Source organism: Panicum hallii, chromosome 1 (assembly GCF_002211085.1).
Source record: "Panicum hallii strain FIL2 chromosome 1, PHallii_v3.1, whole genome shotgun sequence".
Classification (NCBI taxonomy): Eukaryota; Viridiplantae; Streptophyta; class Magnoliopsida; order Poales; family Poaceae; genus Panicum; species Panicum hallii.
In genome coordinates this window covers 44,308,302-44,334,300 of record NC_038042.1, presented here as the reverse complement: position 1 = coordinate 44,334,300, position 25,999 = coordinate 44,308,302, and the positions used below count along the sequence as shown (strand labels likewise).

The 25,999-nt window shown below is 49.6% G+C and overlaps 2 protein-coding genes across 2 annotated transcripts; both read left to right on the top strand.

The window, feature by feature from the left end:
- The first annotated feature begins 21,168 nt into the window (after positions 1-21,168).
- On the top strand, positions 21,169-21,685 carry LOC112900415. The gene has a single exon (XM_025969259.1). The coding sequence runs from the start codon at positions 21,329-21,331 to the stop codon at positions 21,536-21,538; it is 210 nt and encodes a 69-aa protein (XP_025825044.1). The 5' UTR covers positions 21,169-21,328; the 3' UTR covers positions 21,539-21,685.
- Positions 21,686-24,861: 3,176 nt separating this feature from the next.
- Positions 24,862-25,617, top strand: LOC112899754. The gene has a single exon (XM_025968356.1). It carries the CDS (start codon positions 24,992-24,994, stop codon positions 25,199-25,201), a length of 210 nt encoding a protein of 69 aa, XP_025824141.1. The 5' UTR covers positions 24,862-24,991; the 3' UTR covers positions 25,202-25,617.
- Positions 25,618-25,999: the final 382 nt, after the last annotated feature.

The following is a 25,999-nucleotide window of genomic DNA, read 5'->3' as shown; positions in this document are numbered from 1 at the left end:
TCGGGCATCGGAAGGGCACGGAGTCCTCCAAGCTACCCGACCTCAACCCACCTTTCTGCGCCATCAGCTTGGTCGGGTAGGCTTAGGCATCGGAAGGGCACGGAGTCCTCCAAGCTACCCGACCTCAGCCCACCTTTTTGCACCATAAACCCCGATGAACTACCATTCTAGGAAGCCAGGCCCCTCGATTCCTCCGACGAAGAAGAGGGGTGGATAGCCGAAAGCTCCTCACCGGATTGTGAGGTCTTTATGGCTTTCATTGAAGAAATCCTATTCACGAAGGCAAACAGATCGGATCACGTCCAACTCGACAACGACGACTACATCTCCAACGCCCCTGCAACGCCGAACCGCGACACACGCAGGCCACCCAAATTCGTTCTGAACGCCATTGACACCGCGAAAAAGGAAATGAAGATGGCATGCAAAATGAATGCTGCAGGCTCAAAAATGCAAAGCTTGCCGAACGCAGGCACCGCATAGTCGAGCAGCACTAGCAAGGGCAAGGCAAACTCTACAACTCCTCCATAAGTGACCTTTGCACTATCATCAACGCTGCCGGGACGCCCGCAATGTCATCATAGCCAAGCAGCAGGAGCGCAACAAGGTGGAGGCCTATAGCCCCACCAACTATCATATTCCCCTCGACTACCTGGGTACAACTCGGATGCGCAAGCCAGAAGCAGGGGAACAACCCACCCAAAGGAAGAGAACCCTCAACTCGAAGAAGTGTTTTGAGGAGCCTCTGCAGAACTGATGCCCATGGCACCCGAAGAGCAAGCATTCCACCATTTAATGTCAAACCCTCCGAAGGGCCCTGGGGGCTCCACCACTCAATGAAGACTGAGACCCGATTCAAGGAGGTTTTCCGGAGATCTTTAGGGAACTTATTTAACCATTGCCTTGAGTTTTATCTCGAAAGAAGGGTGTTTTCCCCAAAGAACCCATTCAACCACTTGGTCAGGGAATCAATGAATTTACACAAAACAGGGCCTTTGTCCATTCATCCACATTTCAGCGCCGTACAAACTATCTTGGTCCGCCCAAGGAATTCCTTCGGGCCAACTGAGTCATCTTCGCAGGACGACCACTTTTGTAACAACGCATGTGAAGGATTGCGTAATCTATTCCTTCGGGCCAACCGAGACATCTTCGCATGGCAACATACGACCTATCTTGGCTAGCCCAAGGAACTGATCAAAATCACGTGAAGGACCTCGTCGTCACTTCCTTTGGGCCAACCGTGACGTATTCTTATGGCAACATGTGAATTCTCATGGCCCGCCCAAGGAATCGACTATGCTACCAGCAAGATTTGTTTCTCTTTTGCCAATTGATCTCCAATTACCTATCTCTACTTCCAGTAACACTTAGATTACTAGTTTCCGACTAGTATTCTTGGTTACTGAACGGACCTCATTCCCATACTTCGAGTAACACTCCATTTACTAGTTCTCGACTAGTACTACGCGTAGTTTACTGAAGGGTCCTCGCTCTCATACTTCCATTAACACTCCATTTACTAGTTCCCAACCAGTATTCTATGTTACTCAAGAGGCTTCATTCCCATACCTCCAGTACCGTTCAGATTACTAGTTCCTGACTAGTATTCTATGTTATTAAAGGAGTTTCGTTCCCATACTTCTAGTAACACACCGTTTACTAGTTCTCGACTAGTACTACACGTAGTTTACTAAAGGGGCATCGCTCCCATACTTCCAGTAACACTCAGATTACTAGTTCCCGACTAGTCCTATGCATAGCTAACTGAAGGGGCCTCGCTTCCATACTTCCAGTAACACTCTGATTACTAGTTCCCGACTAGTATTCTAGGCTACTGAATGGCCCTCGCTCCCATACTTCCATTAATATTCCATTTACTAGTTCCCAACTAGTATTACGTGTAGTTTACTGAAATGACTTCGCTCCCATACTTTCAGTAACACTCCGTTTACTAGTTTTCATCTAGTATTACGCGTAGTTTACTAAAGGGGTTTTTCTCCCATACTTCCAGCAATATTCTGTTTACTAGTTCTCGACTAGTACTAAGCATAGTTTACTGAAGGGGCTTCGCTACCATACTTCTAGTAACACTCCATGGAGTTCCCAACTAGTATTACGCATAGTTTACTGAAGGGGCCCCGCTCCCATATTTCCAGTAACACTATGTTTACTAGTTTCCGACTAGTATTCTATATTACTGAAGGGGCTTCTCTCCCATACCTCTAGTAACGCTCAGATTAATAATTTCCAACTAGTATTTTATGTTACTAAAGGGGCTTCATTCCCATACTTCCAGTAACACTCCGTTTACTTAAGGAGCCTCGCTCCCATACTTCCAATAACACTCAGATTACTAGTTCCCGACTAGTATTACACGTAGTTTACAGAAGGGGCCTCACTCCCATAATTTCAGTAACACTCCGTTTACTAGTTTTTAACTAGAAGTACACGTAGTTCACTAAAGAGGCCTTTCTCCCATACTTCCAGTAACACTCCATTTACTAGTTCTCGACTAGTACTATGCCTAGTTTACTGAAGGGGCCTTGCTCCCATACTTCTAGTAACACTCCGTTTACTAGTTTTCGACTAGTACTATGAGTAGTTTACTGAAGGGGCCTCGCTCCCATAACACTGCGTTACTAGTTCCTGACTAGTATTACGCGTCGTCAGTAACCTCGACTCCTCGTCTCGACTACAAACAAGACATTCAGCGTGCTTTTTGGCGGCTCGTCTAACTCCCATGCTCGGGGGCTGGGTGCAATAAGGTTACTTGGCGTACCGACACTGACTCATCTAGCTCGCATGCTCGGGGGCTGGGATCGACAAGGCACTCAGCGTGCTTTTGGCGAATGGTTTAGCTCTCACGCTCGGAGACTAGACACTGCAAAACTACTTGGAAGATTCGTAGAAGAACCCGATTTAAGAGATTTTTGAGGATTTATCTTGGGAAGATAATTGTTTAACCATTATTTTAGGGACTTTATTCCGAAATAAGTGGGTTTTCAAATTTTTAACCCGGAGGTCCTATCTAGCCATTAAATCAAGAAAAACGGTTTGATTTGTGCGGTAATTTAGGGTGCCTTTTGGAGAAGTTATTTATTTAACCATTTTTTTAGGGATTCATTCCGAAAAAAGCGGTTTTCGAATTTCTGAACCAATTTGCCCATTTTAACCATCAAATTCTTACCGTTATATATTGAATACCACGATTCTTTAGATCCTTTTTTCCAAACCGTAGGGATTTGGATTTAAGGCTCGGGGGCTACGGGACACGTGTCATCAGCGACTTATTTTTTAAATCTTCTGGAAGATAAGGACAAAAGCTTCAAGACTAATTTGATCGTCATCCTAATTCTTCGATTCAACCTAAGGTTCGAGAGCTACTCCATATGGAGCGCGAGTTTAATCGCACCCCATATAAAAGAAGACTTGACAACGACTCGGGACATGAGCACCACACAGCCTCGATGCAGCCAAGGAAGTACTCGGAAGACACCTTCAAGATGGAGTTCGGAAAAACTCGAAAACACCATCAGAAGTACTCGGAAGCCTACAGTACTCGACTATGAAGAGCTCGGGGGCTTGTCAGGCCCGGGGCCATAGGACTGCGCACATGACGTACATATTCTAGGATAAGGGACAGGAAATGGCCCACGCCCTACATCAGTTGTAATTACTCATACAATAGTAGACTAGTCGTAACAGAAGGAAACTACCCGAGTAGTACTCGGGTAGGACTCCTAAGCTCGTATCTGGCTAGGATTTCCAAGTAACCCTGTCCCCCAAACTATGTAAGGGCAGGCACGGACCATGTCCCCCCAGACTGGTTATTTAACTGCGCGGTGACCTAGGGTTTTACTCACCCTTTCACTTGTGCTTTTTACTGCTCGAGCCTTTCATCTTCCTCTGTCTCGCAGCCGCCGCCGTTTCCAGAGTTAGATCTAGGTCATCTGCGTTGCAAGAAGTGGTCGCCCAGTTCATCCTTCTTCCCAAAAGCCTTGATCCGCTGCCTCTCTCATCGTAGCCCTGGAGCGCAGATGAGTGAAGCAACTCGTGACCACAAGGATGGTTGGCAACAAGCGAGGTTCCTCCAAGGGGAAGGAAAAGGAGCGTAAGGCCGCCACCATCGTCGGAGACAGGTGGAATTCATGTAAGTGCTCTGAAGTTGATCTCTAGACCCTCGTTGATGAGGGTGTTCTCTAGAGCAAGGAAGTCATCCAGTGGCGCCCTGCCACAGGGGACAAAAGCCCATATGAAAGAGTTGATGAGATTGTTCTTTTTCAATACTTTGTCGAGCAAGGATTAGCCCTCCCAGCTTCTAATTTTTTCTGTGGTCTCCTCTTTTACTATGGAATCCAGTTGCATCATCTTAATCCCAACTCCATCTTTCACATTTCCATCTTTGTTCAGTTCTGTGAAGTATTCTTAGGAATAGAGCCGTACTTCGATCTCTTCACCGATCTTTTACACCACTCGGAAGTGCAAGGCGAGGGCCTCACCAGCTAGTGATGACATCGGAGCGTCCAGGTGAGTGCTTGTCATTGCATTCCAAATACTTTTCCTGCTTTTGCTTGGACGTTTTCTGATTGAATCTCCCCCTTCTTCTTGACTTTTTTGGTAGCTCCCCAAACCCCAAATGGTACCAGTGGTACAGTTGAAAGGGAGATCGGGGATGAGACTGCAAGGGGACAGGGCGTGCCCACCGTTGCAGTGGACCCATCAAGTGGTACCGATGAAGCCGCGCTGGAGCGATTGCCGCCCAGGTTGGCCACAGTTTGATGGTCACCGTCGCGGTTGCCCTGCCGGGGCAAACGCCACCCTCGACTGGTGAACCTGCAGTGATGAGTGCTCTAGGTATTGGACTAGTGCCCCGAGTACTTAAGAAGAAAGTATTGTCGGTAAAGAAGTCTGCACTGTAAGTATCCGAGTGCTTTTCCTTTGTATATTGTAGGTTCTTATCTGTCAAATAAAAACTCATAATGTTGTTTCCTTATGCAGACTATCCTCAGCTTTGGGCTTGGAGCAGCCTAGCAATGCCGCGGATGCCCAAGCCCCCGAGCCAGAGAAGGTGGTTGATGCGATATCGGCGGCCACAAACATTGTTGAACCATTGTAGCAGCTAGGTGCCCGTGTCCCCTCATCCACATGAACTGAATGTGCCGGTGAAAGGGTGGTGCCAGTCGCTGAACTAGAGCCAGCGAACGCAGAGGAGCCTCAAGAAAATCCCATAGGTAAGTTGCGTTGATCTGCATTTCACCTGAGTTTTTTGTTGCTTGCATGTTTGCTTATGGAGTAACCATGTGATAGGGAGCCCGCAGCCACAGCACATGACCCTATCGAGCAAGGCGCTGCGAGTAGTTCAACAGTTGTAGCTCCGACACGGCCATCAATTTTTGAGAGCGGCATCCCATTGGAGCTCATCGATGACCCAATGCTCATAAATGAACGAATGAAAGAGTTCATTGATTCACTCCAGGATTTGTTCCGGTTCTCCATGGTTAGTGCCCTGAACTATCTATATTTGCTGTTGTCGAGTAGTATTGCTTCTCAAACTTCTTCTCAATGTCAAACAGACCATGGCCAACTGATCCCGCATCAAGTTGGACAAATAGCAAGCCATGGAGATGAAATTCCAATAGTTGCAGACCAGGGAGCAAGAGATCGAAGCACAAGCAGCAGAAAATGCTGAGGTGCAGTGTGAACTAGATACCTTGAAGCTCGAGCACGCCCGGGACATCTTGCCAGACCCGGGCACACGGAACTGTCCACGTGGCACACTTCTCCTAGAATTTAGGATGGGACATGGCCCACGCACTATATCTGTTGTAACTACTTGTAGTGTAGTAGAATTTCTCGTACAGTAGTAAAACTAGTCGGACACGTTAGGAAACTACCCGAAAAGTACTCGGGTAGCACTCCTCGGCTTGTAACTGACTAGAACTTCGATGGAAACCTGTCCCCCCAAACTATATAAGGGCAGTCAGGGACCCTCCCAGGGACAATTATCATCAAAGGCAATACAAACCACACAGAACGTAGGGTATTACGCTCTCAGCAGCTCGAACCTGTCTAAAACCTTGCGTTCCTTCGAACCTTCGAGATCCTGATCTCGGTGACACCCTACCTACAAACTCACCACCTGGGGGTATCCCTCGGTGGGCATGGCGGTAAAACACCGACAGCTGGCGCGCCTGGTAGGGGTGTTCATTGAGCATCCACCGGAGAATTTGATGGCATCCTTCAACTTCACCAGCGCTATGCCTGATGAGGGCACAACTTTTACCTTCCGGCTCCTAGATCTACGTCGCCAATGGTTTGGGTGGCTTCAACAGCTACCTAGCCAACTCCAAGGAGCCGGAGGCCTCTTCATCAACTCCAAGCAACAATCTCGACGAGTTCATCGACAAATTCGATGATCTGTTGTTTCCTGATCTGGCCCAGCAGATCGAAGAGATGTCTGTTTTCAATGCGACTTCCACTCGTGACGCACTAGATCTAGTCGGGTCGGATTCAAACTGATCTGAAAAGACCTCACGATGTAAATCCCTCTCCGACTTGGAGGAGGATTTGGATCTGCTGCTCAAGATCAAGGACGTGGGCGCCACCGCTTGTCGGGCGGCTCCCGTTTTTGACACCTTCTCGGACACCAACGAAGAGTACTCCCAGTGCAGTACTGCACCTTCCAGCCAGTTCCGAAAAGGACTCGGAGACAAGGGAGTCACCGCTTGTCAGGCAGCCTCCGCCCTTGAAAACCACTTGCAACCCGACGGCCACATCGAAATGTTTTCGGGCATCCTTCTGGGTTTAACCATCACATCAATGCCGCAAGGACGTTTCGTGTACTAGAAGGGCTTTCAGCCCATCGAACTACTCGATTACGAGTCCCGCCTTGTGGCCTTCATGCAGGAACTACCCTTCCAGAAGGGTAGACCCCTCTCTTCCATTGCGGAAGAAGGAGAAAGTAGCACAGAGCAACTCGAGTACAGCCTTAGGGCTAACCACTCGCTGGACCGTCAAGTCTGCATGGCCTCCCTTCGCAACGTGGAGGAAGATGAGCTGGACCCCCAGTACAACAATGGATAACTCGCGGATGGCTCAGCCAATGAGCCCACAACTGACGCTCCCCAAGATGAAGATGAGGAGCACTGAAGGATTCGGCAGGCAAAGAACGCCAAGCGCGCTCAACGCAAGCGCAACACACAGAATTGCGCCCGCGAACCAAGGGATCTCAATAATGCTATTGCAGCTGTCGCGGATCGGGAGTACTGTACACCGATTGGTGCCATTACAGAAGCAGCACTTCTAGCTCAACAACTCCCATCCAATCCTCAGATATAAAGGCTGCAGTACTTGACCCAGCGCGCACTTGTGCAACTCGATGGGCAACATCCAGCGTCTTCCACTCGGAATCAGCCCTCGAGGTCTGAGCACCATGGTGATACCGTAGTAGTCAGTTGCACCCCTGGAGGAGGGCCTGGGAGCTGGACGAACGTCAACCACCAGCGCAACAAGGGCCACCCATCCGCGTGTGGCAACAATGAACAAGAAGTACAACAACCCACTCGCAACCAGCATGGGGCAAGGCATCACGGCCAAGATCCAATAGAGGCCAACCTCCAGGACGCTCCCACGATCGACCTCAGGCAGAAGATCAACAAAGACCGTGATGCGCGGCTTGTCATCGAAGCGAGAAGAAGGGACCGTACCGGCAGGCGCCACGATGATGACGACAGCGACCGCTTCCTTGCCTTCACCACCAGCATCACCGACAAGTACTATCCAAAGGACTTCAAACCAGTTGGAATATCCAAGTATGACGGTAAACAGGACCCGCGCTAGTGGATTCGTTGCTAGTCCATCGTCATTGAAGTTTCAGGGGTTCCAACTCTACAAAAGCTCTCTACTTCCTAGTGGCTCTGGAGTCCGCGCCCCTCATGTGGCTTGAAAGCCTCAAGCCAAACTCCATCGACTTGTGGGAGGACCTCAAGCGGGCCTTCATCGAAAACTTTTAGGGATCCATGATCAGGGCGGGCACTCGCCATGAACTGTTCCAGGTGAAGCAAGAGATGAACAAAACCCTGAGGTCTTGCACACGACATTTCTTCAAGACGCGCGCCACCATCGCCAACATCACTAATGAGGATGTCATTCATTGCTTCCAAAATGGCCTCTTCTTGAAGACACGTACCACAACTTTAGGAACAACCGCCCGATTACTGCCGTGGAGCTGCGTGACATAATGGCACGGTGGGCTGACAGGAGGACGAGGAGAATGACCACTTCCGCAAGCGCAACCACGACAAGAAAGGCAATGGAAACGGCCACTTCGACAAAAGCCAGCGGAACCACTTGGGGAATAATCGAAAGCGCAAGCTAGACCATGAAGTTGCGGCTGTCGAGCGCAACCCGCATGGCAAGAAGTCAGGGAACAAGGACTCGGAATATGAGAAAGTCTTGCACAAACTATACCCGATACACCCGAAGTCGCGGCACACGCTCTTCGAGTGCGTCACCATCCGCAAATCACTCAATGCACCACCCCTCCCTCAAGCAAGAAAGCGAAAGGACAGGGAGGCTGATGAAGGAGGTGACAAGTCGGGGGCTCAAGACTTCCAAGGACCCAAAGAATGTCGTCAACGTCATCTTCGGCGGAGACAGAGGTTTCCCCTCCAAGCGCGCGCAGAAGCTAACCCTGCGCAAAATACTCTCTATCGAGCCGGCAACGACAAGGCCTCTGAGATATAGCGAGGTCCCGATCTCCTTTTCCAAGGATGATCAATGGATCAGCTTCTCCGAGCCGGGAAAATTCCCGCTCATCAGAGACCCTGTCGTGGCGGGCTCATAGCTCACCCGAGTACCATCGACGGCAGGAGCGGCCTCAACATGCTTTTCGCGTGTACCCTGAAGAAGATGGGACTGGACATCTCCAAGATGCTCACTCCCAGCAAAACCCCATTCTACGGCATCGTCCCGGGTAACGTGGCTACACCACTCGGGTCAGTGGTCGTGCCAGTCACCTTTGGGATGAAAGACAACTACCGCACCGAGTACATCAAGTTCGAGGTGGCAGATTTTGACTCATCATACCATGCCATCCTTGGCAGACCGGCACTAGCCAAATTCATGGCTGTGCCCCACTATGCCTACCTGCTACTTAAAATGCCAGGCAAGATAGGTGTACTGACTCTCTGTGGCGACCTGAAGAAGTCGTACGACTGCGACCAGGAGGTGATCGAGTACGCCACGACATCGCACGTGCTAGAGCCCTTTGCAGAAGTATTCGAGGCTGCGCTGAAGCTGACCAACACAGAGATGGTGATCTCCAACCAGCGGCCCAGCCAGTCGAGGGTTAAACCCAACCCCAGCGACATCGGCATCAAGGCCATCCAGCTGCAAGAGGGCGACCCGTCCAAGACTGCTTTGATCGGGGGTGGCTTAGGCGACAAATAGGAAAGCGCGCTCATCAGCTTCCTTAGGGCTAACCGAGATATATTCGTGTGGAAACCAGCGGATATACTAGGGGTGCCCAAGGAGTTGATTGAGCATTGCCTCAAAGTCGACCCTAAAGCCACTCCAAAGAAGCAACAACTATGATGCTTTGCCCCCGACAAGAGGGAGGCCATCAAGAAAGAGCTAGCAAAACTACTCGTAGCTGGTTTTATTAAAGAAGTGTATCACCCTGAGTGGTTAGCTAATCCTGTACTTGTATTGAAAATGAATAATAATGAATGGAGGATGTGTATGGATAATACTGATCTCAGTAAACACTGTCCGAAGGACCCCTTCGCTCTCCGATGCATCTACCAAGTCATCGACTCTACGGCTGGCTGCGTCTTGCTCTCCTTCCTCAACTGCTACTCGGGCTATCATCAGATAGCTCTCAAGGAGGAAGACCAGATCAAAACAACATTCATCATCCCTTTTGGAGCATACGCTTACACTACAATATCATTCGGGTTGAAAAACGCAGGAGCCACTTATCAACGGGCTATCCAATTGTGCCTTGCAGACCAGCTACACCGCAACGTTGAAGCTTATATGTATGATGTGGTCATAAAGATCAGATCCCATGATGAGTTCATCACTGATCTCGAGGAGACCTTCAACAGCTTGTGACGGTTTTGATGGAAGCTTAACACGACAAAGTGGGTCTTTGGCGTGTCTCAAGGTAAACTACTCGGGTTCAGTGTCAGTCACCGTGGGATCGAACCAAATTCGGAGAGGATCAACACCATCACAGCCATTGATGCTCCAAAGCTGATCAAGGACGTCCAGAAGCTCACCGGCTGCATGGCAGTTTTGAATCAATTCATCTCCCGACTCGGAGAAAGGGGACTACCCTTCTTCAAATTGCTTAAGCTTCATGACAAGTTCAAGTGGACCGAGGATACAAACCAGGCGCTGCAAGATCTCAAGCACCATCTGCAGTCACCACCCATCCTAACGGCTCTCCAACCAGGCGAGAACCTGCTACTCTACATCACCGCGACTACTCACGTCGTTCGCACGACAATCGTGGTGGAATGCCAGGAGGAAGGCCACGCCTTTGGGGTGCAGCAACCAGTTTACTTCGTCAGTGAAGTCCTCTCTGAATCTAAGGTTCGTTACCCAATGATTCAAAAAATTATTTACGGTATACTCCTTCCAGGAAGCTTCACCACTACCTGATGCATACAATATCCTAGTGGTCCCCGACTTCCTATTGGCGGATATCCTCCACAATCGGGATGCTACCGGTCGCATCTTCAAGGGGCAGTGGAGCTGGGAGCCCTTACACTCGACTTCAAGCCCTGAAAAGCCATCAAGACGCAGGCACTAGTTGATTTCATGGTGGAGTGGCGAGAAAATCTAGTGGAAGCCCCAACCAACCAGCCAGAGCATTGGGTCATATACTTTGACGGCTCACTCAAGCTCGGTGGCGGTGGTGCAGGAGTACTTTTCGTCAGCCCGAGAGGAGAACAGCTTAAGTACGTGTTTAAAATACTATTCGAGATCTCCAACAACGAAGCCGAGTACGAGGCATTATTGCACGGGCTACGCCTGACAGTCTCTCTCGGCATCAAACGACTACTCGTCTATGGTGACTCCTTGTTGGTGGTTCAACAAGTCAACTAGGAATGGGACATCAACAAGGACACCATGGATGTCTACGTTATGGAAATATGCAAGCTCGAGAGAAAGTTCTTGGGACTGGAAATTCACCATGTGGTTCGCGACAACAATGTGGGCGCGGATGTGCTCTCCAAACTGGGTTCTGATTGAGCTAACATCCCACCAGGAGTTTTCATTCACGAGTTGCATCACCCTTCCATCAGGGCACCAGACTCAAGTTCCATCACTTAGGGTCCTAAGGAACCCGACCGAGAGGTCTTGATGATCAAGGTCAACTGGAGGGTGGCCTTCATTTACTACATCCAGGAGCACAAACTACCCCCCCCCCAGCGTCGACCTAAAAAGCGCTGAAGCTACTCGCATCCTACGGCGCAGCAAAGGGTATGTTCTAGTCGGGGGTAACCTGTACAAGCATGGATTAGCATGAGGCATACTCATGAAGTGTGTCAGCACGGACGAGGGCAAAGAGATACTCCAAGAGATTCATAAAGGTGTGTGCGGGAACCACGCAGCTTCTCGCACACTAGTCGGCAAGGCGTTTCGATCTGGTTTCTACTGGCAACCTACTTTGGCAAATGCCGAAGCACCCATTCGCTGGTGCACTAATTGCCAATTCTTTGGCAAATAGCCCCATGTTCCGGCTCATGCCATACCGCCCTCATGGCCATTTGCATGCTGGGGCCTGAATATGATAGAGCCCTTAACAACTATGCCAGGAGGCTTCACACATTTGTTGGTAGCCATCGACAAGTTTACCAAGTGGATCGAGTACAAGCCAATAGCAACGCTCACGCCACATCGAGTGGTTACTTTCATCTGTGATATCTTACACTGCTGTGGCTTTCCTAACACCACCATAACAGATTTGGGATTCAATTTCCACTCGCATTAGTTCTAGGATTTTTGTGAACGCAGTTCCATTGAAGTAAAATATGTTTCAGTGGCTCACCCGCGGGCCAATGGCTAGGTTGAGCGCGCCAATGGTTTGATTCTTGATGGATTGAAGAAAAGACTCTATGACGAGAACAGCACAAAAGGTGGGAAGTGGATCAATGAGATCTCATCAGTAGTCTGGGGGCTTCGCACACAACCAAGCAAAACCACAGGCCAGTCACCTTTCTTTCTTGTATACGGGTCTGAAGCTATATTACCAACTGATATGATGTGGAAGTCTCCATGACTGGAGATGTTTAAAGAAGGCAAGGCTGACAATGCAAGACATATCGAGATTGACTCAGCTAAGAAAATCCAATGCAATGCATTGCTCCATTCAGCCCGCTACTTGCAAGGAGTTAGTCGTTACTATGACAGGAACGTTCAATCACGCTCTTTCAATACTGGAGATATAGTTCTTTGATGAATCTAGGATGATACCAGACTACACAAGCTTAATTCATGATGGGAAAGATCTTTCATTGTGCACAAGGTTACAGGCCTTGTATCTTATTGCTTACAGTGCCCGGATGGCCAGGAGGTACCAAATTCTTGGAATATTAAGCATCTACGTCGTTTTCATCCTTTATCGAATGGGCACATCTTCTATTAGTGCTTGCAGAATGACACTTCCAGTACAACTCTGTTTTACCGGTTTACAACTGATACTACACGCAAGTTTGCTGAAGGGGCCTCGCTCCCATACTTTGAGTAGCTAATTACTAGTCTCCGACTAGTATCTTGGGTTACTGCAGGGGTCTTGCGCTCATACTTTCAGTAAAACACCATTCTACTGGTTTTCGACTAGTACTACACGCAAGTTTGCTGAACGGGCCTCGTTCCCTTATTTTCCAGTAACATATTACTTATTTTTGACTTGTACACTATGTTATTGAAGGGGGCTCGCTCCCATGATAAGAAGTTTACTAGTTTACGACTAGTACTACACATGTTCGACTACTTCGAATACTTGCCTTGACTACAATCCTAGTCGGGACCGATTTTGACTAGATGTCTTCATTGATTGCTCAAGTATCATTGGCTACATGCCCAATGCCTGGACTCGGGGGCTAGCGCCACCATTCTGCTACGACTACTTTATGCTTATCATCTGGCTTCTGGCTTGGGGGCTTGATGGGACAAGGCACTCAGCGTGCCTCAAAGGACAGCTCTCATGCTTACATGCTAGACGCTGTAAAATTTCTAGACAATACCCAAGAGGCTTTTTAAGATTTATCCTGGGAAGATGTTTGTTAACCATTATTTTAGGGATGTTATTCCGAAATAAGGGGTTTGTTCAAATTATTACCCAGAGGTCTTATTTAGTCATTGGCTTGGGGCATAAAGGTTGATTTGAGAGGTCATTTTGGGTGTTTGTTGGGGATGTTATTTGTTTCACCATTTTTTCAGGGAACTCATCCCGAAAAAGAGGTTTTTAAATTTACTACACCAATTTTTCCCATATTCACCATCAAATCTTTACTCTTATATATTGCATGCCACAATTCTTTGGATCCTTTATTCCAAAACCTTGGGGATTTGGATTTAAGGCTCGGGAGCTGCAGGACACGTGTCATCAGCTATTTATTTTTCAAATCTGCTAGAATATAAGGACAAAAGACTCAAGATTAAACTGACCCTCAAGTCTGATTCTACGAGTCAACCTAAGGCTCGGAGGCTACTCCATATGGAGTACGAGTTTAATCGCACCCCATATAAAGAAGACTGTACAACTACTCAAGGCAAGAGCACCTCACAGCCTCGATGCAGCCAAGAAAGTACTCGAACGACACCTTCAAGACGAAGTTTGGAAGAACTCGAAGACGCCTTCAGAAGTACTCGGACGCGTGCAGTACTCGGCTACGAAGAGCTCGGGGGCTTGTCAGACCCGGGCACACGGGACTGTCCATGTGGCACACTTCTCCTAGGATACAGGATGGGATATGGCCCACGTCCTATATTTGTTGTAACTACTCGTAATGTAGTAGGATTGCTCGTACAGTCGTGAAACTAGTCAGATATGGTAGGAAACTACCCGAGAAGTACACGGGTAGGACTCCTAAGCTTGTACCCGACTAAGACTTCCATGTAAACCTGTCCCCCCAGGCTATATAAGGGCGGACAGGGACCCTCTCGGGGACAATCATCATCAAAGGCAATACAAACCATACAAGTTGTAGGGTATTACACTCTCAGCGGCCCGAACCTGTCTAAAACCTAGTGTTTCTTGCACATTCGAGTTTCTGATCTCGGCGACACCCTACCTACAAACTCACCACCTGGGGTATCCCTCGGTGGGCGTGGCAGTAAAACACCGACAGGTTTGTCTGCTGAAGAAAGAGATTGAAAATCTGAAGGACAAAAATAGACTATAGGCCAAGTATTACCGAGGTAATACTCTGTCGACTACTTTATCCTTTCTTGCCGTAAGTGGAGAGTAGTATCTGAACTAGTAGGAGTGCTTCTCCGTCTTCTATTGCTTGCAGAGCTTAATAATATCATAAGAAATAAGGATGATGAGATCACTAACTTGAAGAATCTTGTGTATCGTCGTTCAGATAACGCGGAGAAGTTGATTCAAGCACTCCCAGATGTAGATGTACAACTCGTGGAGTGTATGACACAGATCAGGAAGATGATCGCTGCAGGAGAAGTTGATTCAAGCCCTCCAAGATGCAGATGTACAACTCATGGAGTGTATGACACAGATCAGGGAGATGACCGCTGCAAAAGAGCAAAATAAGAGGGAACTTGAAGAGCTCAAGGGTGTTGCCCACATTGTGGTCGACATGGTGGATCCACTAGAAGAAGGGGTGGTGAGCAACAAGACGTTGTTGGAGTGACTTTGCGAAACCGCCCCCTCCAAAAAAAATTCCAGTTATGTATCAGAGACTACCAGGACCTACGTGGAGCACATCCTAGGACTCTTCAAATCCTATTGGCCCAAGGCCAACCTGGAGCCGCTAGCTACTGGGATGTCTGCAGACTGTACCAAAGACAAGTTCAAGGAACTTGTTGAAGAGGTGAAGCCGGTAGCCCAGAAGCTAATCGATAGCTTAGAGCAGGAGTAAGTTCAGATGTGCAAACATTGAATACTTTGTCATAGCTATGTATAACTGTAAATATATGTACTAGATGCTTGCCTGTTGATGTGTTCGGTGTGCTGACTTGTAGAGTAGGACCGAAAATTGTAGGACTTAGAAATAGTAGAGATGCCCATCTAGAGCTACCCAGAAGGCAATGCTTCTGGAGGTAGTCAATGGTTGTGCGTTCAAAAGTTAAACCCAAATAGGGATGTAGACAAACTAGGGTGAAATCACGTTGTGCGATGTCCTAGGTTGTTTTCTAGGCGTAGAAGCCTCTCCAACTGTATCGTAGTAACTAGAGCCATCAGTTCTGGTGAGCTGTGTATAGTAGTACTCAAAGTAGTCGGTAGTGTTCGCAAGTACTCAGTGCTTGGCGACCCATAGGGCCATTGCGAAGTAGTCGTGTCAAAAAGTACTCGTGGCGAAGCCCCGAGTATACTTGAAGACTTATCCTAGTTAGCGTATTGTTAGTACTCGTGGCTGCAGCCCCCTAGTTCTTACAATGTACCTAAAAAAAGTAGTCATTTTGAGATTGAATCAATTCTTTATTGATGACAAGATGTTGCGCTACAGCTGACAACTTTGGATGCAAGTTATCTAAAGGTAGAAACGACGTAGGTGCTCGATATTCTAGGAGTTTTAGACCTTCTGGCTATTAGGGTATTATAAGCGATACGATCCTGGTCTTGTAACCTTGAGTACGATGAAGGGCCCCTCCCATCGCGAGTTGAGTTTGTGCAGCCCAGTTTCATTCTGGATATGCCAATGTTGAAAGATCTTTCTTGAATGTTCCGATCATGGTAACGACGAATGCCTTGTAAGTAGCAGGCCGACTGGAGCAGGACATTGCATCTGACTTCTTCTGCTGAGTCAAGTTTGAGATGTCTTGCATCATCAGCCTCACCTTCTTCCTACATGTCCAGTCGTGGAGATTGCCATATGACATCAGCCGGTAGTATGGCTTCGAACCCATAGACGAGAAAGAAAAGTGACTGTCCTGTGGCTTTGCTTCGTTGTGTGCGAAGCCCCCAAACTACTGATGAGATCTCATGGATCCACTTGCTGCCCTTTTTGCTATTCTCATCTTAGAGTCTTTTCTTCAGTCCGTCAAGGATCATGCCGTTGGTGCGCTCAACCTAGCTGTTGGGCCGCGGGTGAGCCACTGAGACGTACTTGACCTCAATGGCATTGTGCTCATAGAATTCCCAGAACTCGTGCGAGTGAAAATTAGATCCAAGATGTGTGATGATAGTGTTAGGGAAGCTGAATCGGTGCAAAATATCGCAGATGAAGCTGACCACTCGATCTGCGGAGAGCTTTGTAATTGGCTTTGTCGGTACATACAGATAGGGGTACCTCCTGCTAGGGTGTCCAGGCCCTTGGCGTCTCGCAATTCGTAATCTCCCCTTTTGCCTTCTGGGGGACGTGGCATACGGGCCGGGTCTGACAGCTGGGACCGTGGTCTCCGGACCCTCCTCGTGCTATTCCGGAACCGGGGCCCCCACGTCCCCAGGAAGGCTGGAGAGATCTCGGGTAGCCCCCGACCAGGGAGGTCCGGGGCCGCCACGTGTGATGGCCGGACCATCACAAGCCAGACCGCTCCGACCGGCCCCGGGGGCCCGGACCCCCCTCCCCTCGGGAAGGGGTCCGGCGCCGCCGCGTGCCGTCCTGCGGTGGGAGCGGGGCTGGCCCTGCCACGTGCCTGCGGCTAGAGGCCCTTCGCGGGTCTCCAGCCCACCTACCAGCATTTAATGCGGTAGCTAGGCCGGGCACGCCCAAGTCAAAAAGAGCGGCCTGCCACTGACACACGGGGCAGGTAGGCTGACACCACGGTAAGCCGCCTGTTTCCAAGGCGGCGCGTCGTATCACCGTGCACAGTACGTGGACTGTGTACAGTCCCGTCACGGCGCTGCGTACGTGATGATGGCCTGTAATAGGCAAGCCAAGGCGTGCGCTACAACAGTGCGCACGCAACGGGTCAGCGCTGTTTTACCGCCTAGCTGAAGGTTACATCCTAACAGTGACAGCACGGCTTCGCTGTTGGGCAACACTGACACCGGACACTGTGCAAGACAAGGCTGTGCACGGCCATATCCTGGCCATGGATACGCACATCAACTTCCCGATAGAGAAGACTACGGAGAGGAGCTGGAGATGAAGATCTCCACATCTCTCATTAAGCAGGCTCCTGATGGCCGGGCCCACCTGTCGGGGCCCCGCACAGTGTAAGCACTCCCCTTGGACTATAAAAGGGAGAGTGCACTCGTTAGATAGAAACGGACACATCCCACGGCCGCATACACAAGCACAAGCCCAGGCTAAGTTCCAGGCAGGCTTACACAATCAATACAACACCAAAGTGGACGTAGGGTTTTACGCTCTGGCGGCCCGAACCATGCTAAATCTTTGTGTCCTTCCTGCGCTCATCTGTCCACCGATCGAGCGCTCCTAAGTCTCCTCCAAACCCATCCTTAACTAGGATTAGGCGGGTGCTTTCCGCCACCCGGCTGGAGAATTCCTCCTACAGGCTTGTACTCAATCCGCTTTATAAACTTGTCGATGGCCACCAACACGTGAGTAAAACCTCCTGGCGCAGTTGTCAAGGCTCTATCATGTCCAGGCCCCAGCATGCGAATGGCCATAAAGGTGGTATGGTGATAAGATTGTGAGCCGGGACATGGGGTTGCCTGCTAAAAAACTGACAGTTGGTGCACCAACGGACAAGTTCTTTAGCATCTGCCAAAGCCGTCGGCCAGTAAAATCCAGATCCAAAAGCCTTCCCGACCAGCATGCGAGAAGCAACATGGTTCCCACACGCGCCTTCATGGATCTCCTGCAGTATTTCTCTACCTTCCTCCGTGCGGACACACTTCATGAGTATGTCTCATGCTAATCCACGCTTGTATAGGTTGTCTCCTACCAGAACATACCCTTTGCTCCGCCTTAAGATGCGTGTAGCCTCGGCGCTCTTCTTGTCGATGCCAGGGGTAGTTTGTGCTCCTTGATGAAGTTGATAAAAGTCACCCGCCAGTCAACATCGATCATCATGACATCTCGGCCGGGTTCTGTTGGACTGTGAGCGATGGTGCTTTGATCTGGTATCTTGATGGATGGGTGATGCAGCTCGTGGACAAAAACTCCTGATGGGACATTTCGCTGATTGGAGCCCAACTTCGAGAGCACATCCTCCCCCACGTTATTGTTGCGAATCATATGATGAATTTTCAGGCTTGAGAACTTATTCTCGAGTTTGCCGATTTGTGTGACATACGTGTCCATGGCGTCCTTGTTGATATCCCACTCTTTGTTGACTTGTTGGATCACCAGCAAGGAGTCACCGTAAATAAGTAGTCACTTGATGCCCAGAGAGACTGCCAGGCGTAGACCGTGCAGTAGAGCCTCGTACTCGGCTTCATTGTTTGAGACCTTAAATAGTATCTGGAATACATATTTAAGTTGTTGTCCTGTTGGACTGATGAAGGGTACTCCGGCGCCACCGCCTCCAAGCTTGAGTGAGCCGTCGAAGCACATGACTCAATGCTCTGGTAGGTTGGCTGGAGCTTCCACTTGGCTTTCTTGCCATTCTGCCATGAAATCGACTAGTGCTTGCAACTTGATGGCGGTGCGAGGCTTGAAGTCAAGAGTAAGAACCCCTAGTTCTACTGTGATGTAACACTGGCCCGATCTTTCGATGGGTATGATAGATTTGATTGGTGGAGAACTCCAATGTGGCAATCTGGGCTTCTAATCAGACACGACTCGAACCCCTACAACCATTACACCACTGCTCTATTGGTTGTCAACCAAGCACAACTCGATTGACCTTTCCAAGAAGGCTTTTCCTTGCAAGCGAATCAAAGAACACAAGTAAGAACGTATAAGCGCGCAATCTGAAATTGCGGATGTGTAGAAACAAAGACAAGCATGGGGTTCAAGCTCTGATCAGAAAAGGACTAATTGTCACACTGGTGAAGAACAAGAACGGGGGCCTGATTCACAACAAAAGGACTCGACATCACAGTTACAATGAAAGAGATCTGTTTCTTGATGGAAAACTAAAACTAAACAAAACCCAAACTCTAATATGGCAGCTGCTACTAAGTTTATACCAAAGGGGGAATATCCTAGGGTTGAGGGCGACCAGTTGGCACGTCCTCAACCTGGGCTTAAGGCCCGACACGATGTAAGGCCGACTTGGCTCAAAATAGGTGATGCAGTATTTTGTCGTCGTCACACAGAATAATCCATGAATCTTCTGGAGTTTGGACCAGAACTAAAAGAAAGATTTTGTTGTCTTCTTTCCAACGCATCAAACAACGCCTCGTTTCGACGTCGTATGAAGGCGATATTAGTATTTCCGTTCAGGGTGGTCGGCTGAATCCGAACCGGACGTGAAGACCAAGTTGGAGACGATTTGTAACTCGTAGAAGGCCAAATATCGAGTGTATCCAGCATGGTGATGTCCTTGATCATTTCCCGTTTCAAGGTTAAGAAATTTGATTCGAATCGTCCATTTCTCGCGGCCATTGAGGCTGTTTGACCCTTTTAACACATAGAGTAAGAAGATAAATAATGATGATGATTAATCTGGTTGGATGCTCAATTAATTTTTCCACCATGCGTGATCTGGATAGTTGCTTACCTAGAATGGTTAATCAACTAGAACTTGATGCTAAAATTTGAAAGTAAGGACTCACTCTTAGATGCTTTTTGGCAAAACAACCCTTAGCCAAAAGTCTTCATGTCTAGGAGTCGGCTAAGTATATACCACTGGTCGGGTAAGCTTTGCTGAGTATTAGTATACTTATTCTTGTCTGTGGTTTTGTTTTCAGGTGAGATCTTTGAGAATATGGTTGCTAGTTTGACTTGGCCATGTACTCTTCCTTCTGGTTGGTTGGTGGAATGGGATGCGTCCCCCGCCAATAATGATAACGCTGAATGATGTCATGTATGAGCTTCATCATGATATCTTGTATCGTCGTTAGAACTATCATTTTTTCCGCTGCACTATTAAACTCTAAAAGTACTTGTTTATAAATATTTTTGAACTTGATTTGTAATAATAATTCCTGTTGAACTCTGGACTATAAAATTGTGGACTGTTGTAATCTCTAGGCTCACCTTCGTATGGGCTGTATGTATGCATTGTTTCGATGGAAATTCCAGTGATTGCATCGGGATGTTATTCGACAGACTATCGTTTTACTCCATTTTAAGTGCGTGTTAGGCCGGATTGCCTCTATGGTGATGGTTAGCTCACTTAAACCGGATTAATTCGGGCGGTTCTGCCACATCACCCTCCACTCGTAAGCTTGTAACTCTCCATGTCTCACGAGCACCTGGGCTTAAGCAATACATCCGACCGACCCTCGACTGGACATAGGGCAATATTTGGCTAAACCCGTATAAATCTTGAGTCATTATGTGCCAGACCACCTCCGATCACGACGCACAATACACACTTTGAGTAGGTTTAGCTACCGACCATTACAGGAACTGACAAAGTTATTTCATTAATCTTTTATTTAGCATGTTAGATCTTCAATTTCAAATTTTAAGCTAATTTTATTTTGCCGCTTTTTTAGTTGTACTATCGATATTTTCCTTCAAAATTAAATATATAATATTAGCACTACTATCTCTTTTGGTATATTATAAATAAAAAATATTTAAGGATCCATAATTTCTGGTTCGCTCCGAGTGCTGTGCTCTCTTCAACGGCTCCTCGCGCCGCGCTTCTCCTCGATCACGAGCTGCGCCCGGCGGCCTCCGGCGTGCACGTGACCCCGCCGCCCGCAACGGTAAGCTCAGGAATCGAGTCTTTTTTTTGTATGGCAGTGCGCCAGCGTCAGACAGGTGGGCCAGGGCGAGCGTTGTCCTTGTCCTCCTGCCCGTCTCATTCTTGGTACATCTCATCCCATGCCGGCTGGCTGCACCGTCCGTCGGTGGGCGGCGGGCGGAGAGAGAGCCGACCTGATCTGAGATTTGTGGGGAGGGGGTGGCATCGAATCGTGCCAACAGCGCAAACGTGTGCGGACGCTTGTTCGGTTGTTCCCACGCGGCCACTTTATTTCCCCTTCTTCTTCTCCCTCCCGAGTTCCACCCCATACACACACTCCCACCCCATACCAAGGCGATCACAAGAGCAGACGAGCTGAGGCTCCCCTCCCGGCCTTCAAGCAGGCTAGAAATCGATGGCGGACTGGGGCCCGGTGGTGGTGGGCGTGGTGCTGTTCGTGCTGCTGTCGCCGGGCCTGCTGTGCGAGCTCCCGGGCTCCCACCGCCACGTCGACTTCGGCGGCTTCCACACCAACGGCAAGGCCATCTTCGTCCACACCCTCATCTTCTTCGCGGCCTTCACCATCCTCACGCTGGCGCTCCACGTCCACATCTACACCGGCTAGCTAGGCTGATGCGGACGGGAGGATCCAGATCGGGAGGAGGCATGCCGCCGCCGCTGCTTGTTTGTTCATCCTCGACGAAAACAAGTGCCTGTACTGGTTCTGCCAGCTATGTAGTAAGACATCGTCTGTAATTCGATTCTGTAGGCGGACCACCGAGCTGCTTGCCCTCCAATCGATCCAATCCAGCTATTCAAGCAAATCTAATAGTTCTTTCCTTCTTGGTGTGCCGTTTGCCGTCTGTTCATTCGATCCGTCTGGTTGCTGCTCGTCAAGTCTCTCGATTTCATCTTCTGTGTTTCCCTGTACTAGTACGATCCATGCTATTGAATGTCGAATCCGCGATGTTCTGCGCTACGCTATTCATCGGTTGTTTTTGGGTGGGTGCGCGCGCTACGGGGATGCTCAACTCGATCTGAATCCCGATCTGGAGCTAGGGCACGACGCGACGGCGGTGATCTCCCTCGCTTTGCTGTTCAAATTGATTTGACTCGTGAGCAGGCGTCTGCTCGGTTTTGATTTCTGATGGGTGTCCCGAGTCGGTAGAGCTGCTCCGTGTTGCGTTTCGCTCCTCCGCCTCACCTGCTTGACCGTGACAGTGGCGATCTGCAATCCTGCATCAGCTGACTCCGGCTGGCTGGCCGGTCGCCGCCACGTTGGCGTCCGGGCATGGGCGTGGCAGCAGAGCGAGCGCGCCGCCGTGGCCTACGCACGCATCTGAAATCAGCAATTCAGATTCAGGTAGCAAGTAGGATGATGCAGCTCGAAGTTTATCCTTAGTCTGGGCACATTCCTCTCCTCCTCCATCTACACGACTACGAGACGAGACCTTTTCACTGGTGAGCGAGAATGATTTGGACTCCGTGCTCTACGGTGGTAAAGGGATTTAATTTTTACACCAGATAATCTAAGAATCGAGCTCTAATCTTATATATTAAGCTAAAAATATAAAGCAGCTAAACTAGATTGTGAAGAAAGCATTAGGATATAATCTATTACCATCCTCCCGCGACATCTATCTTTTAATTTCCTTTGCAGTTGGTGCCAAGCAACCTAGAGCCGAAAGGAGGATGGTTGTAACTTGATGGCCGCGCAAAGCTTTGGCGATTTTCTCTCTCCTTCATACGCACACAAAGGGATCCGGAAAAAAAAAACCCCGGCAATCCTCAGCGTCTTTTTTTCTTTTCTGCTGTATATATGTCGCAGAAACAAGATGAGCTCGCCTTTGCAATGTGAAGCGTAGAGAACAGCATCTGCCGAGAGGCGTCCCTCTGGTTCTGGCACGACACGAGGAGCCCAAAGCTGTTTCTCACTTGCTGTTTTTGCTTCCTGTCTCCAACAAATGCCTACCAGAATGATCATGAAAAAATAATGCCGCATCAGAAAGTTTATCATTCTGAAAAAGCATAGTTGATGTTTTCTTAATTTAAAAGGAAAGGCCCTAATTTCATTCTCACTTTGGAAAAAAAAATACACCTATTCTGGAGACCAGAAGCGGCCTCTTTATATCCAGGATGCATCATCACCAACTGGACAATATACTAGTACAGTACTACGTGCGACGTGCAGTGTCCAGCCGCGGCTTTAAAAGGCTTTACCAGGAAATTTAATGAGAAAAGCATGCACTACGGCTGCATGAGCTCGATTTGTGGAGGCGCATTCCTCCTGCAGGTGGTGTGAGATCTGTGTCGGTTAAGTCCAGATAGCCCGGCCTAGCTCGGTCGTCTTTTCCGCCTCGTACCTTTCCTCTCACTTCGTTGCTGAAAGGCTGAGACAAGGCATCATTCCTCCTGTCTTTCTGCCGTGGCAGCGGAAGCTTCTTTTCGTGGCCAGCGGCACGTAAGAGAGCCAGAAAGTTGTCCGTTCTATTCGGCAAAGATCTGATCATGGGCTCATCAGGGTGGTCGGGCCGTTGCCTTCCCGCCGGCTCGAAAGCTGGGTTTTTTTTGTTATTTTTTGCTACAGGCACGTCGGCGACCGATCGCTTTTTCTCGCGGAGGCGAGACGTGTGAGGCGGCACACAATCACACCGCGACCGTGCCACCTACCGCCGCTCACACGGGGCAACGCACCCGATGTCGGTCGGTGGATCATCCGTCGGATGGAACTGCGGCCAGTGCCAGGAGGAGCAAGTAGTAAAACCATGCGATCGAGGTGCAGTGCTGCAGCGCTCTAGCTTTTGCAGGGAACTTTGTTTTTTATCATAAAGACTCGCACGTCTTTTCCGAAAATATGTATTCCCCAACGAACAGAGCACGCACTCGGGGTGTTGATCAGCCGGCTTTACATTTTCCAACCCCCGTTACGGAAGGAAGCCTTTCGGTTGGATGATTGCTGGAAGGCCGAGGCAAAGCATCCGTGCCCAGCGCATAAACCATCTTTCTTGGCACTTGGTAAAAGCACGAGACACGGAGAACAAAGCAATGGCTGTTTTTGTTCCGCGTATCGGATCGGATTATTATCCTTCTCTCTTCTTTTTTGCGTCGGCAGCTGATGAGTGATGGCTCGCGCGCTTTCCACCAGACGGCCGGCGCCAAAGCCTAGTGCACTGATGGCACTCGTGCGCACGCAGCGGCGCAGGTGCTCCTCCTGGCCACGTCGATCGATACTTTTGATGATGTGCCACGGAAAGGCAACAGCACGACCACCAGCCGTGTACGCGTACGATGCGCGGCGCGCTGAGCTCGCCAGGCCGGCCGCGCGCGAGCTGGGCAAACGGCCAAGGCTCCGTTTAGATGCTTCCAAATTTCAAATTTTTACACTCTCTCTTCATCACATCAATTTTGGAACATATACATGGAGCAGTAAATGTATGTAAAAAAAATAACTAATTATACAGTTTAATTGTACATCACGAGACGAATCTTTTAAGCCTAGTTAGTCCATAATTAGATAAAATTTATCAAATACAAACGAAAGTACTACAGTAGCAAAAAGTTCCAACTGTTATACAAATTTGCGATCTAAACAAGGCGCAAGCGGAGCGGCGCCGCGACCCGCACGGACCGACGCGATCACACGCGGAACACCACGGTGAGCGCCACGGCACCGCCGCGTTAAGCACGACGAGAGGAAGCGGCCGAGCCGAGCGGCCGCGCCGCCCGCCCCCAGGATTTGAAAAGGGACAGCGCGGAGCGGCCGCGCGTCCGCGCACGTGTCCCCGCTCGGAGACCCAGGCGCGGGGTCCCGCGGGTCAGCCACCCAATCCATGGTTCGTCAGGCCGACCGCTTGCTCCGGCCAGGGGTGTGCCGTGCTACTGGTGAGTGAGTGGTGACACGGCCAGCGCCAGCTCATGCTCTGCTCCTACTTAAACGGGACGCAACGTCTCCTCACCCGCCCGGGCCATTAATTACTCCCCACCCCCTCCTTCCCTGGCTCCCTGCTTCCGAGCGAGAGGTTTGAAACAGAGGAAGAACTAAGGCGCCGGCCGATCCACCCGCCGGATCTCGTCGTCGATGGCGGACTGGGGCCCCGTGGTGATCGCGACGGTGCTGTTCGTGCTGCTGACGCCGGGCCTGCTGTTCCAGCTCCCCGCGCACGGCCGCATCGTCGGCTTCGGCACCATGCACACCAGCGGCATCGCCATCCTCGTCCACGCCGTCCTCTACTTCGCGCTCATCACCATCTTCCTCATCGCCATCGGAGTCCACATCTACGCCGGCTAGCTGAAGCTGCTGAGCTCGGTCTCTTCCGCCCGCCCGCCCGCCCTTCGCCACGTCTCCTCTCCTCTGGTCGCTCCGTTTTCCGATCTACTCCTCCTAGTAGCAGTACATGTGACGCCTGCTTGCTTCGCTTGCTCGTGTTGCCTGGAAGTTAAGCTGGCAGGATTAGTAGTGTTCTTGTTGGTGGTGGTGTATCTTGTTAATTTATCTGCAGCGAAAGCAACCTGGTGGATGCTGCGGTGTGTTGTATTGCAATGAAGGGATTATCGTGAGATTCTCCGTTCCTTGCTCTTTCGTTTGCTTCGATTCGGTTGCGCGTCGATTTCAGTTTCAGACGAGATGGCCCGGGACTATGGGTTCAGTCTGAGCGGTTTGAATCGATGCGGAGCAGAGAATGGACAGCGCTGGTTCAGTGGTTCTGATCTCGTTTTCCAACCAACCACTAGCTCGAATCCCTTCTACCGACTCTTCTTCCTCTGCTCAGACGGCGTGGTGGGTACTGAAGCCAAGCATCCCACACCTTCGCGAACAGCTCTCACTTTCTCAGGGCGGGCGCCCGAGCTCGTGGTCGCTTGGGCGTCGCTGGAACAAACCAAAATAATAACGCAGCCGGAACACGCTTCCTCCGTCCAGAAATTCCTCGGTAGTCCGCTTCTGTTTGAGCAGGCTCCGTGGACCCCACCCAGGTTTCTGTCTGTTTCAGCTCTCTTCCGCTGCTAAGCTACAAATGCGCAGGGACTGCGACATGCTATCCTAAAGACTGCTACCAACAGAGATAAGCTCCTTTTATTTGTGAAGCCT

Bases quoted from the DNA above. Each gene is read 5' to 3' on its own strand.
- LOC112900415 (XM_025969259.1), top strand. From the start codon at position 21,329: ATGGCGGACTGGGGCCCGGTGGTGGTGGGCGTGGTGCTGTTCGTGCTG.
- LOC112899754 (XM_025968356.1), top strand. From the start codon at position 24,992: ATGGCGGACTGGGGCCCCGTGGTGATCGCGACGGTGCTGTTCGTGCTG.